At 47.0% G+C, this 14,935-nt stretch overlaps 1 protein-coding gene across 9 annotated transcripts in view; it reads right to left on the bottom strand.

Annotated features, from left to right (window-relative positions):
- Positions 1-14,935, bottom strand: part of EBF1 (EBF transcription factor 1) — a 300,604-nt gene that overhangs the window by 110,951 nt on the left and 174,718 nt on the right. For all 9 annotated transcript variants that reach the window (XM_090020868.1, XM_090020873.1, XM_090020871.1 and 6 more), the window contains exon 7: positions 2,881-2,962. In XM_090020868.1, the coding sequence (XP_089876994.1) occupies positions 2,881-2,962 (82 nt within the window). The remainder of the gene's footprint in view (positions 1-2,880; positions 2,963-14,935) is intronic.

Here is a 14,935-nt window from a genome sequence, read left to right as displayed (position 1 = left end):
CATTTCTGTTTCTACCCCCGGCACCTCACAGCAAAGGTTCCCAAAATCCGACGGAGACAATTTCCAGGCCTGACGTGTCCCTTGCTGCCATCTGCTTTGAGCCACCGGTTCTGGTCCTTGGAGCTTTCCCCCTAGTAACTGGGTTGCATCAAAGAGAGATGGGGAATCGCCTTATTTTCATTCCAGCTTGGAGGCTGCTTCGTACAGTTTGTTTTCTTCCTTAATTTGGTCACTCAAATAGTCCCTGATCCAGCGAGATACTTAAAAAACATGCCAAACTTTCAGCTAACAAGCGCTGCATATTCAACAAAATTGCCCACATGCTTAAAGTTAGGCTATGTGCCTAATTGCTTTGTAGAGTTGGGGCCCTGGCTCCCTCTGCTCGTTCCCTACTTTTTTTCCCTTCCTCTTCCCTCTCTGGGGAGGGGACCTTACACATCCAAACTCCATTATCTGGGATCTGTGAAGCATCATTTCTGCCTCTTATGCAAATTTGCAGCAAGGCACAAGTGGCGACAATTCAAACATGAGTGGCAGTATCGCGTGGAGGCAAGTCAGCTGCTTCAGCTGAGGAAGAGGAGACAATGTCAAAGTGACTTTCAGCGTTTTCATAATAAATGCCTCCTTCGAGGGGGTTTCGTGGTGACTCAGCCTCAAAAGTTTCCTCTCAATTGAAACCCGGTGCGTGGCCGCTTGCATTCAAACCAGGACAACAACAATGCAGTCGTGGTTTCATTAATAACAATGATATACACAAGTATTTGCATAATTGTCTTGTGTGCTTTAGGGTGTGAGACAGCCAGCATGCATCGTTCCCCCATAATGTCATCTCGGTCTTAGCATCACTCATGGGACATGGGCACTTGCAGGCCTCACCCGCGCTACGGCTCCGACGTGCTGGGTGCTTCACAAGACCTGCCCAGAGAAGGGCTTTACACACCCAGCAAACCCAGCTACTTTAGGCACTCCCTGGCTTTGGACAGGATTTAAAATGGTCTCAGCCTTGTCCTTTAAATTTGGGCCTTTGGCATCATTTCACCACTGTCTTTGCAGACTTCGAGGGGGTCATGGCTTCACCCAGTCTGCACGCCCAGTGCACATCTGTGCCTGGTATTTTCCTGCCCTTGCCATGGCAAGTGAAGCCTGAATTTTCTGCACTCAGCAATGACCGCTGGCTTTATTTTAAGAAGTTTCTTGCTAGAATGAAAGAGCAAAAAAATCCAAGACAAAGCCCCGCCGCTGTAAAAACCGTGTGCTGGCACTTAATAGATTTCTCCAAGCTTTCTCCCACACTGTACAAAAGTATGAGTGGTGCTTTGCTCTGCTGAAAGTGATTAATTTCTTGAAAATGCTAAGGTCACACTAATTGACATGACCTGTGTAATTAAGCAGTCTCTGTTTACACACCGAAAGCTCAACTGCTGTGAGGCTGGGCTTGCATGACAGAATGTCTTTACGAGTCAAGAGATCAACAACCTTTCTTATGTCCTACCTAGTCACCTACACCGGCTCCTGATTGCTCTTCTGAGGGAACATGCAAAGGCATTACCATATGAAAATCAGCCCGTGCTTTGGCGAGCACGAAATCAGTGGCGCGTGCGTACTGCGAACCGTGCTTTGACAGGGTCCCGACACGGCCGTTCATGCTAGATCGCCCCACCGGTGAGAGCACCCTGAGAGGAAATGCCGCCTCTCACACGAGAATACGTTGTTAATAAGTGGGAATAAATCTCAGAGGCAGCGCAGCCCGGAGAAAGGAGCCCCGGGACGGGCGTCAGGGACTCCTGGAGTTGTAATCCCAGCTCTTACGCTGACCAGCTGCACAGTTTTGGCTAAGTCCCCATTGCTTCTCTGCAAAGGGATAAATAACACTCCCCCAGCTTGCCAGGGCACCGGAGGGATTAACCAGTTCATGTTTGTACAGTAAAAGATATAGGTGTTAAGTGTTATCATTGCTTCCATAACGTTTAGCACTTATAGCTAAGCGCCGGGGCGGGAGGAGGGGTAAGGAAGAAAGCCAGGGGCCCCGTTCCAGTCCTCTCGGCTCTTCGGAGACCCGTGGAGTTTGCAGGACAAACCCACTGGTGCTTCCAGGCGAGCGTCGATCCCAATCCCTGCGAAAAGGCCCCATGGATCTGCCCTCCCTTGAACAGCGTTGTCCCCTGCCCCTTTCCTCCTCCCATGGGAAAGTCTTCTTCCACCCCCAGACTTTACTTGGTCCTTAGGCAAAACCCAATATGACCTGGCAAATGACTGTACCAACATGAGCAAAACCCAATATGAGCTGGCCAATGACTGTATCGACATCGGGTAGATATTTCCAGCTACTACCAGCACACATGGCAGCTGCTGCTTGCGATGGATTCAGAGCCCAGTTGGCCCTGGTGTTCAAAATGCTGGTGGTGGACAAGACACCACCACTCTTGGCTACTGCTATGGACAGGGGCAACTGCAATGGTGGGGATATATTTCCCTACCCTTCCCCCTGCCAAAATACCAAAGACCCAGCTCATGGGGGACTGCAGGATTAGGCCTTTATAAAATTCACGTTAAAATGAACAGATGCCTTTCATGCTGCATTGGACAACAGACGTGGAGCCTGTTGATGTTTTAAGCATGCTTGTAGCCATCCAACACAGCAGAGCAACGTCTCTTTGGTTTCTGACTTCCCATGGGGATGGCAGCATCTTCAAGTCTGCCCTGATCCAAACCATGAGCGCCCAGGTACTTCCCACTCATTTCTAGGATCACCGGGGGGGTCTCTCAAACTAAGAGAAGCACCGTACATTTGAGCACCCTCCAGTTCATTACCAGGTTAAACCAGGTTGGATTATTTCTCCCCACCATCAGTTAGTATTAAAGGATGTGTGACTCACTGACCTGAAATCTCCGCATGTCCCGAGGGTTTCCTGCATTTTTTAGGCAATTCTGGTTACATTTGAGGAAAAATTTCAAGAAGAACCTGTGAAGAAAGAGAAGCCATGGTTAGGTGCGGGCAGCATGGACAACAACCGCATCACATTGTCACTCTCTTGCATGCTGGCTCCAGTGACGGATCGTGTGGGTGAGGAATATGCAAAGAGGCCCCATCCAGCAAAGCATTTAAGCAGGTCCTAAAAGTCTCACCCATTTTTAAGACCTTTGCCAGAGCCATCAAGGCTTCCAGCATTGCCCCAAAGTTACTAGCCAAAGGGCCCATGTCGGGAAAGGAAAATGCCTTCCAGCACAGCAAGGAAGTTAAAAAAAAAACATAGTTTCAGTACAGCGAAAGGAAGGCAGAAAATATGCTGGCCAAGAAACTCCCTTGATGTATAAATGGTTTCATTTTACAAGTTTACCGTAGTGTGCAAACATCGATTTAACACCAAAATATTAAAATGTTCCGTGCAATTTAAATCTCCGTGCAACAATTAAACAAAGTCTGTCAATAAAACTGAAGTTCAAATGGTGGTTAGTGAATCTAAACAAGTCAACAAACAAAGCACTGAAGGATTGGAAAAAGTCTTGATTAAAAGGCTGATTTCATGACAAAAATGAACCGGCTGAAACACAGGGTTTGTCCTGACCATGCACAGTTTGCTGAAGTAGCTCTATGACCCTGACATGCATCTTTAAAAAGAGACACTGCATTTTACAAGCCGAAAGAAAGCAAACATTTTACTGAAAATATTTCCTTCAGTGTTATGCATCAGCGGACTGTAAACTCATAAAGAGAAGTCAATGAATAACGGCGAGCCTCGGATTCCAGGCTTCTTTCTCGAGAGCCAAGGTTTATCAACCCTTTGTCCAAAATAAACTGCAGACCGGGCTCTACCACAGCTCGACTGTGTAAAATTAAATCCTGCAGCAAGTTTGAAAGCCCAGCGCAACCAGACAGAGCATCATTATATTTGCAATAGCTGTCGATTAAGCAAGCAGAAGCTAATATAGCCTGTCTCCATTTAGAATGAGGCATTGGGGGGCGATTATTTTTTATTGTTTTACTTGAAATTGGAAAGTTAATTTTTGCAAGGATCCATCCTCGTCCCCACTGAGCGCTTGCCATCGTCACCAGGAGCAGCCCAATTTGCACACGCAGGAATCATGGCAAACGTATTTCTACAAGCCTTTTTTTCTTTTTTTTCTGGCTGGCCTTCTTGGGCACCGTTTCCCTGTTTCGGTGCAGAACCGTGTCCTTCGGAGACCCATTTGGTGGGCTACGAAAATCCCATCAGGCCATCGCGTGGACGGCCGAGATTTAGTTTAACTTAAGAAATAAGAGAGAAGGATCGATATGAAATAAGCAGCCGCCGCAAAACGCTTGGACAGCGTGTGTTTGTGCTCTGTTCAAGAGGGGGCTAAGTCCTGGCATTTTCTCACCAAGGAGCTTCGGCTATTCAATAGCTGAGAGTTGGTGCGATTTGTCGTACGTGTGTGCGTCTTTTTAAGCCTCTAATGGCCAGCTGTGACAGCCTGACTCAGATTGTGTAGAAGGAGCTGTCAGCACAAATCTTGGCATCTTGAATCCAGACAACTGCTTGCCACCAGGCGACGGTTTGTACTCGTGCCAGAATGGATTTTGAGAGACAAGCAAATAGGGCATTAATTCCGCCGAAGAAAAGCGAAATGCGGGGAGAGTTCAGGATCTTACACTTCAGATGATGGCTTTTCTGTCAACAGCTCATCATTTAGTTGGTGAGCTATGAAGGGCATGGACATTAGATCCCTCTTGCCCTAAGCTGGCCCTGTCATGTGGAATGCTGGCAGCATCCCGAGACCACCCCTCCGCCAGAGATCGCTTGCTGAAATAAAAAGCCCGACCATCTGTTGGGAGGCAAAGACGTCCCTGTCAACTGGTGCCTGGAGCCTCGAACAGGCCCTTATGTGGCAAAGTCTCTCAGAACTGCTTATTCTTTGGGGAAAAGTCTGCTCTGCCCCAGGGGTTCGCGAGAAAATTCTTCAGAGTTTTCCCGAATGTAGGAGCCAAGCAGCTGACCACTTTGGCTTGCGGGAGCATATTACAGAGGGAGGGAGGATGGGAAATGTAATAGTTAAAAATATCCGCACTGATCGACGGAGTCAAACAGGCAAGTGCAGGAAGCATTTATCACGCTAACTTTACCCGGCGTGTGTAAACACCGGCTCATGGGTGTCAGCTCATCAGCTTAAAGGCCCTCCGAATACCTCCGAGAGCTCTTTATGAAGCCCTGAAAAATAGGGGGGAGGTTGCTTCACTTGGCAAGTGACATGGTTCTTTTGTCTTATAAGACAACGGCACAGTAAATCTACACGCAATAGAAGAGCGGACCAAAAAACCATCAATCCGGTTTCAAAATCAAGCCCTAGTTAGAGAAGGGAAATCCCTGGCATCCAATGGCGTTTCATCCCAACAAGATAAAGGACACATGAGGCCCACCTAGCTAGGTCCAACAAAGCAGTGCATGCAGAGCAATGCCTAGTGAGTTATAGAGACTTCAGGAAAGCGGACAGGATTTGGGGGTTTTTACGACAGCACTTTGGGGAGGAACTTGCAAAGATTGATTGTGTACATCTTACACCTCCCCTTGGTTCAGCTGAAAAAATCATCTAATAAAATACTCTCTCTCCAATCCTGCACTCTTATTTTACTGAGAGAGGAACCAACAGATGGGCTCAATGCTGCTGCTGAAACACAAAGTGCAAGCAGGGCTGTGTAGGACAAGAAATGCTTTGCACCGTCCCAAGGGTTTGACTGTTGGGCTATGGAGGAAGCATCCTGTTCCCACTCATGTCTGGGGTATCGGTCGGCAAAACGGGGCAGAAAATGGGGGCAGGATGAAACTACGGGTATTTGGCTTTGAATGGAGAATCATCTTGGCTGGAAAACAGGAGGAAAATCCTAGATTTAACTCAGATGGATTCACTCCAAGGTCTCAGACTGGTCTTCACCCTTGTGTGCTTCCTTTGCTCAAGCAATTTGCTCTGCTGAATTCTCCATCCTGAGCCCGAACCGGCCGTGCCAGCTCCGACTCCGCAGCTACAAATCATCCCGGTTAGATCACTTGGACCAGTCCAGAATTGGGCCCTTTGCAGGCATCATTAACATCCCTAATTATAATCGAGCGATACTTTCTCATCTCCCCGTTCTTTCCCGAATAACAGGCACAAACAGTAGCATGACTACCCACAGAGGTCTGCAATTTGCTTCTGGGATGCAGCACAGGTGGCAACTCAAAGGGGTGCTGAAGAACTGTGGGTTTCCAGCCCCAGTTGTCTACTGTGGGTCGAAGTTGCCAGATAACAGAAGCCCATACTCACCCATCCTCGTGGCTAGTACATCTTCCTGGTTTATCTCTCTCAAACACTACAGATCAAAACAATCATTAACTCTAATGAAGAAAATACCATTTAATGGCCTCATTGAAGTATGCAGCTCTCGGTACTATGATATCAATCTCTTCTAGTGGTCTGGGTACCACCACTCAGAGATGCATCCCCTTCGAATCTAGATGGTGCCTGGGTGGCTCCCATTAACACTTGCAAGTACCAACCGGAGTGGGCTGGGACAGAGATATCCTCACCAGAAAACGTTTCTGAGATTTCAGAAGTGTGAAGCTTGAACAGTCGTCAACCCAGTAGCTAAAACACTTGCCCACATCGCACCCCGGGAGTGTTGAAAGTGCACGCACTGCAGCCCGTGTTGGCCAACCAGAGCTTGGTTGGGACTGGCAGCCTGGGTGCTGGTTGGCAGTATCCAGGTTTAACACACCGCTCCAAGTGAGGTGCAAAATCCACCTGATCCAAGAGGAATGGTCTTCTCAAGCTTAGTGCCAGCGCTCCCTGGCCACCTTTCTTCAGGAGGCAACCGCACTAGCCTGCAGACCGCCTGGTCCAAGTTTAGCCCTTCTGTCTCTCCTCATCTCGCTGAGGCCATCTATACAGTCCAATCTCCCTTTTGGCAGGTCTAACCTGACCCTTCCCCTTTCCATGTCTTGTCTTCATAGCCTGTAAACTCTTTGAGGCACAGACCATCCCGCATCTGCAGTACCTAGCCCAATGGCACCCCGTTCTCCGCTGGCTCTGGCTCCTCGTTACAACGATACATCGATAACGACAACGATGCAAAAAAGGATTTGACACCAACTCTTCCACCAACCGCCAACATGAAGAGGGAATGAATTGAACTAGTAAGATGATGATAATAATAAAATTTAAAAAAAAATCAAGTGAGATCTGAGTGGGAAGCCAGACTCTCTTCTCCATCACTATCCTGAGGGAGATTTAAGGGAACTTGAACACGAAGAGTTAGCAGTAGGATTTTTTTTGCCACTGCCACAATAAATATATCTGTTGAAGGGAAAGAAATAGTTGGAAAGGGAAGACCTGCATTCCTGATGTTGAAGAAAGGCATGTTTGTTCCCAATACATTGGAGAAACTGTTCGAGAACAGTTCATCCATGTGAAAATATGACAGCTGTACGACTGCCAAGGTCAGCGAGACCTCTGGCCAGTCAATGAGTGAGTGCTGGTTGCACAACTTAAACCTATCTGGGGGCAAACTAAACCAGAGTAGGCCACCATTTTCAAAGCATTTGAAAGAAGAGGGTAACACCAGTGTTGGGATCAGGGCCTGCAAAACAGGGATACTGGAGTGTTTGTGCATTTGTGGGTCTGCAAAATGAGCAAAAACTCCAAGAAGCAACAACTGACACGATGTCTTGAAACTGGCCATCAGATGAAAGACTTTCCTGGCCATTTTGCATGGCACTGAAACATGTGCACAACTTAATGTGTACGCAGAGGCCTACTAAGGCCAAGGTCCTACTTTTGACGACAGCAACGTCTACCTGACCCCCCGCAGTAAAACCCGTGGGAGACGACCGGGGGAAGGGTCTGCCAGGACAAGGTCGGTAGTACTGAAGAACAATAAACATACACTTCAAAATGTACCACTTTGGGTTTAGGTGCGCACCACCAAGTTGGCCCAGGACACAAACACCCGAGTTATTTGAGCCATTGTTTTCCAGGTTTCTCTATCCACTTCCCAATATTCACACAACTCCCTTTCTCCATCAGTCACCTCCACCATATCTGCCTATAACTATAGCTCAATCAGGAATTTTTCACCAAAATCCAAACCAGTTAAAAAAGGTCGCACCAATGAAATCTGATTTAAGGGGGGGAAAAAGCAAAGGTAAAGAAAGCATTTGAATGAAGAAACACCCCACCGTGGACATTTCCAGATGCAAAGGCTTCAATTTTTCATTTCAAAATGCCTTTTTCAAACAAGGGTCATTTTTATATGCAAACATATGAAAAATATTAAAAGGGAGAAAGCGGAACAAAATTTGTGCTTTCCCTAAATGAAATGCTTTGCATGACTCAACCCATTTTTTAATTCTTACTACCCAGGAAATTTTGATTACTTTTTGTTTTCATTCCAGTTTGGAACGGAAAAAACCGAGTCCGAATCCGCACGCAGTGGAAAAGCTGGCTTGGGAGCAGCGAGACCGACAGCTCGAGGAGAAAGCAGGGGGAAATTACTGTTTCTTCAAATTGCTACCATATCTATTTAAACACAGATCCAACACTGCACACTGTTTCCCGTGGCCATGTCTGCCTATGAGAACGTGGCCATGTCAGGAACCCTACTCACAAAAGAAAAATTGAGGCTTACACTGGTATTTACCAGCATGAGACTGCACATGGAAATGAAATAGAGGCATGGGGGAAACCACCTATTACCCTCATATTCACAGCTGGATTTTACATGGCTCTTTAGTCAATAAACAGCAGTAGCTACCTTTTGTGGCATTTTTACAACAGGAAATTTATTTTACAAAAGACAAATTAAACATCACACACAACCTGGTTACCTGTCACCCATTTTTGTTGGTCTAATCCCCTTCATTTAAAAAAAAAAAAAAAAAAAGAGGATGTGATCCTGCTCCCACCAAATTCAATGCTCCTCTTGGTTTTCATGAATGGCCCAAACTTGGTATGAATGGGATGTAAAACAATTAACACCCAAGGAGCAATCCAGCAGCAAACGCGTAGAAGAATATTCGTTTTGTTGGAAAACAGGCATCGCGCACTTGAACTCCAGGAAAGGGTCCAGGAGATGCAATGCGACATGAAGTATGAACATCATGCAACGCATCTCAGACTGAGATTCCCTTTCTTTCTCCCATAATAAGACGCACACAGAATAGGCAAAGTTATTTTTGTGGACTTGCCCTGATTTCACGAGCTGGCGGAGCCCACACTTTGCTGCTGATGGTCTAGTAAAGACATCTTTCAGCACTGCAAATAGTTGGGGAAGAAGCCACATGCCCACCAAATCAGCAGGTAAGACTGCCCAAAGACAGCCTTAAATTACTCACTGCTCACTTCACCAAATATTTCAAGTTGGTTTTCCGTAGGTCTGTGTGCTCTGCGCAGCGGAGCACGGCATATCAATTTTTCATCTCGCAGCCTCTTCTTCCTAGTTCTTCACCTCTCTCGAACTGAAGCATAATGCATCACAGAAATTTAGACTTCTTTGGAAAAGTGTGCTTGGCATCTTCCCTCCTGAGCGAGCTAAAACTCTGGAGAGGTTTGTTTTGTTTTTTAATATGACTAGAAAGAGGCCACAGCCTATTTGCCCAGCACCAAAAGACAACATTGCAAAATAGGACTAAAAATAGTCGAGAGGCAGGTCTGCACTCTCTATTTTTGGTAATCTAATTCTGTGCCTGGCATCTGACTTTTCAACATTTTCTTCTGTGAGCGGTGAAAAAATTGATCCAGTAAATTGTTCTATAACTTTCCATGCACACGGTGCCCCGTTTACCAGCAATGTTGATTGGAATTGAGCTGTAGCTAAATACCCGAAATAAAAGCAGTGGGAGGGTTTTATGCCATTTGTGTGCAGATTGTACAACTCCGGCTCGCTCACGGCGGAGGTGCGAGTTACTAGAAAGCAAAGACACAAACACCGTATCTAAGCAAAGAGGCAGAGGCGTGCATCCATCTACCTGCGCGCATACCCACACGCTCAGAGGCACGACTGCCGTTGTTACCGTACCCAGGACAGGAGCCTTCGAGCTCTGCTTTTCTTTACATGCCTCGCGGTCACGGCACCATCCGTGCTTCATGAGCTGAGGGTCAGTGCTTTAGCTGAGACAGCGACAGAGCTCTCAGAATCACGCACTTTATTATCACATTAATACAAGGAAGGCACATCCTTAACAGGCTTGATCCTCATTTGTGCAATACAAGCCTTCATATTCAATCATTCTGCCTTTTCTTAATTACTTTCTCTTTTACCACTTTATTGTTTTCACTTGGCCATCCAAGCTCTAGGATATAAAACGAGTTTGTTAAGTTAAGACTCTAGACTTTTATTCCTTGAAATATGTAGAAAACCAGCTCTGGGGTCTGTCATAGTTCACGCAATGCCATTGCATTAGCAGGCATCGCAGTGTCATACTTTTGCTAAAAGAAACTCTGTTTAGTGCAAGTGATGACAGATAACAGAATTGCTGTTAATTGTAATACGATACGAGTATTCAGCTGCCTCTTATCTCATGATAGACTACTGTAACATTAGTTTCGGTCTATGAAAAAGCATCAGTAACCTCAAAGTCATAGCTGGTGAAAGAAAACAAATCAGTCACGTGAAGCTCTGCTAGTTCTTCACAAAGGAAGATAAAGGTTACCCTTAAGGTGTCACCCTCAGATAAGTGCTCTGATGGCGCTAATTCTCCAATCAAGGTACCAAAGAATTAATGGATGCTCATGCAATAAATATTAAGCAAGTGGGGAGCACCTCCTTACTCTTGCCCAACTTCACATGGACCGCTCAGAGATGGACAGAGATCAGATTTTTACTCTGAGCTACAGTTTAGCTCACACGCCGAACTGCCTGCACACAAACTTGTGCTGTGCTTCTGCTTGCACTAATGAGTCTTTAAATAGCCTGACACCCACATACGCACAAGTGCTAGCATCTGAACGTGGAAAACCCAAGAGGGCCAGTCTATTTAAAGGACATGTGCAAGCGGTAAATTTGTTCAGCAGGTGTCTGAACCTGCAAAGTGCAGATGCACGTTTGACTGCAAACGCCAGCAGTCTTGGTTGAAGCCCATTAGAAAAGGTATTCTTGATCAGAAATGCCTAACTGAAGACATTGCACGATCTCAGTGATATAAAATCCTGCTCAGAACTTTTCCCCTTTTTTAAACAAAGGAACTAGAAATTATTTAGCATTCACAAAAACCATGCCTTTTGCTCAACCTGACAAGGAAATAATTCCTGTTGGCGCCATGTTCAAGTTCCAGGGGGAGGAAGAGAAAGAGAAATGTTATTTGTGCATGTATTTTACTATTTATTGTCTGTGTAGATCCACATTGCACTATCAACAACACAAGGAGAAACAGAGATGTGCACCACTGAGTTCCTCCATGTCTGGAGAGCATCCTTCAACCAGCTGGAAAGCACCAGTACCTGGTACAACATAAAGGCATGCCCTGAAGCAAGCTGCTGCAATACTTAGTTGCATCTGAACTAAAATAATGGACAATGAGTCTTCATCTGATCACCCCCACAAGGGATGGCATAAGCATTCAAAACCCCCAATTATTTGTGCAAGTATGCATATACTTATGCTGGGATTCTCAAAAGCATTCAGTGTTGGCTGAACTTTTCTCTCAAACAATTTGATTAGGAGTTTCACAGCTTGCTTCAGTGAATGTGGAGTTAGGACCACATTGAACACAGATGAAAATCCTACCTAAAGGACTCAAAGCTGAGCTAAGAGCTCGTGCTTCGCAGCAGAGCAGTGTGTGGAATAAAAACAAGGTCGACCTCTTGATAAAGAAAAAGACTGAAGACCGCGCAATTGTTTGTTGACAAATGACTGATAATAATATCCCAATATTAGCAACATTAGGCCAGTCTGGACTTTGTACTTTCTCTCCGGGAGGGGGGCAGGGAAAAAAAGGTTGTCATAATGGCTTTCAAATTACATAGATAACTGTGTTTCTAATTGCTCCTAATAGACTTCTACATTTTCAAGTCAATCATTACGCTGAATCAACAATCTTGCCCGGCTAATGTCCCGAGTCTCCCAGTTGCATGCATTCATGCCTATAAGCAAAAAGCCTCTGGACTCATAACATCGACATCACTGCCATTACATTTGCCCACAACATCCTGCACGTATGCAAGTTAAAGGGCTCTCGGCTTCAGCTGTTCCTTTGTGTCAGTCTCGCCCCGAATGCGAGATACATTCCTGTCTCCGGATTAACCCCTGGGATGACACCCAGTTTCGACTTTAGCTGCACTAAATCCTCCACAAAACCGTAAGGCCCTGGCTGCTTTAGAACCTAAACTGTAAATCTCCTCTTTACGCAGCTCCGCTAAGAGGATGCCGGGGAATCGTTTCCCCCAACCTATTTGGAAATGTATTGAGAGAAACCCATTGGAGTCAATGTGGTCACAGCTTGGAGGATTCTCTTTAAAAGGCAAATGTAGCTTCAAAAAGCAGAAGAGTGAGCCTGGAGATAACATAAGAGCAGACTATTAATTGCTGCTACTTTTCCATCAAGGTACGTCAACTTTTTCTGGGCAAGAGACATCGTATCGGCGTTCATGGGTGTTTTGACGAGCACATTTGTTGACCCAGAAGAATCTGGTCATAAATCATGTTCGAACCACGGGAAAAACCTCAGTGTCCCTGAAGCTGACGGGAGCTTTTCTGTTCATTGGGCTCGGGTGAGACTCCTACCCATTTCTTTCCTGCTGGGTCACAAAGAGGGGTATATCGGCAAGGCTTAGCAAAGTAGGTGAGGTAGGATAACGGGATGTCACATGAAAACTTCAAGTGTTCATTATATTTTTGCTGCTTCTGGGGTATTGTACCGCCAAGGAACAGGCGATTTAATAAATGGTATATTATGCATTTGAAAAGACTGAAGGGTGCCTGCAGCCTGGTAGGGATGCTGCAAAATATACAAATATCAACCCAAGTTAAGTTGTAGAACAGATGTGCATATTGTACTCAGCTCGTTGACACAAGCTGGATATCCCATTGCTGTTTCCCATTGTTTCACAGTCTTTATGAGAAAAAAGCTCTCATTTCCTCTCCAGCAGGGACTCCGGCACGGAGGACGGGGCTCAGAAAGCAGCTGCTATTTTAAGTCCTGGAAGGAAGCAAGAACTGCTCTGTGGAAAGGTGGAGGCCCTCGGTACTCCATCTGAGCTGTGTATATGGCGACACAGCGAGGGAAGGTGTTGTCCTGGTGCCCAAGGAAGATATGAAGTTGTCAAAAATTGCAAGCTTTATCCTCATCAGAGCTTTTGCTCATGTTTGGGAAGCAAGAACGTTAAGGCTGATTATGATCCCTGTGAACTATCACAGAGAGTAAACTTCTGGCTTGTTGGTAAAGAGGATGATACCATGGGTAGTGCAGGAGATAGCATCAATAAATACCATGCACGCTGCTGGACCATGTCAACCTTGCTGTAACAAGATGGCATAACAGTTGAATCGATCTTCAAAACAGCCACCACTGCGGAGAGGCCCACATGGACTTCGTAGCGATCCTGAGCCGAAACCAAACAAGTCTGCCCATGCCACGGCTTCTGATTTAGATGCAACTTTATCAGAGCTCTGCTCAGTGCCTTGAGCAAGCAGAACAAAGGCCTTTGCAGCCTCTGCTACAGGGACATGGAAGAGGGCGCTGAAGCTGTGCCGATACCTTTCAGCCCCCAACGTCAGGCAGCCAGCAGGACTACTGCTGCCAGGGAATGGCAGTACAAAACTTCTCTACTTGAAGGTCCTCTGGTAAGGAAATCCAAAGCCCAAAGCATGGTGGAGAAAGATCATGGATGTACTAGGGTATGGATATGTATGGGTTGCAATAAGATGTATTATTATATGTTTGCCACTATGGGGTTCATTGGCTGGAATGAGAAGAGGCAGGGTATTGGGATGGGCGCGTACAACCCAGCTGCTTCATGTACGCTGCCACGGGCGCGTACAACCCAGCTGTTTCGTGTACACTGCCACGGGCGCATACAACCCAGCTGTTTCGTGTACACTGCCACGGGCACATACAACCCAGCTGTTTCGTGTACGCTGCCACGGGCGCGTACAACCCAGCTGTTTCATGTACGCTGCCACGGGCACATACAACCCAGCTGTTTCGTGTACGCTGCCACGGGCGCGTACAACCCAGCTGTTTCGTGTACGCTGCCACGGGCGCGTACAACCCAGCTGTTTCGTGTACGCTGCCACGGGCGCGTACAACCCAGCTGTTTCGTGTACGCTGCCACGGGCGCGTACAACCCAGCTGTTTCGTGTACGCTGCCACGGGCGCGTACAACCCAGCTGTTTCATGTACGCTGCCACGGGCGCGTACAACCCAGCTGTTTCGTGTACGCTGCCACGGGCGCGTACAACCCAGCTGTTTCGTGTACGCTGCCACGGGCGCGTACAACCCAGCTGTTTCGTGTACGCTGCCACGGGCGCGTACAACCCAGCTGTTTCATGTACGCTGCCACGGGCACGTACAACCCAGCTGTTTCGTGTACGCTGCCACGGGCACGTACAACCCAGCTGTTTCGTGTACGCTGCCACGGGCGCGTACAACCCAGCTGTTTCATGTACGCTGCCACGGGCGCGTACAACCCAGCTGTTTCGTGTACGCTGCCACGGGCGCGTACAACCCAGCTGTTTCATGTACGCTGCCACGGGCACATACAACCCAGCTGTTTCGTGTACGCTGCCACGGGCGCGTACAACCCAGCTGTTTCGTGTACGCTGCCACGGGCGCATACAACCCAGCTGTTTCATGTACGCTGCCACGGGCGCGTACAACCCAGCTGTTTCGTGTACGCTGCCACGGGCGCGTACAACCCAGCTGTTTCGTGGACAATGCCATGGCAGGTGATAGCCCTGCTGACAGTGGCACTGCCTTCTGGGGAAGAGCAT

The sequence above is a fragment of the Crocodylus siamensis genome, chromosome 10 (genome assembly GCF_052110815.1).
Source record: "Crocodylus siamensis isolate JL-2025a chromosome 10, ASM5211081v1, whole genome shotgun sequence".
NCBI classification, from domain to species: domain Eukaryota; kingdom Metazoa; phylum Chordata; order Crocodylia; family Crocodylidae; genus Crocodylus; species Crocodylus siamensis.
This window is presented reverse-complemented; position numbering and strand designations above follow the sequence as displayed.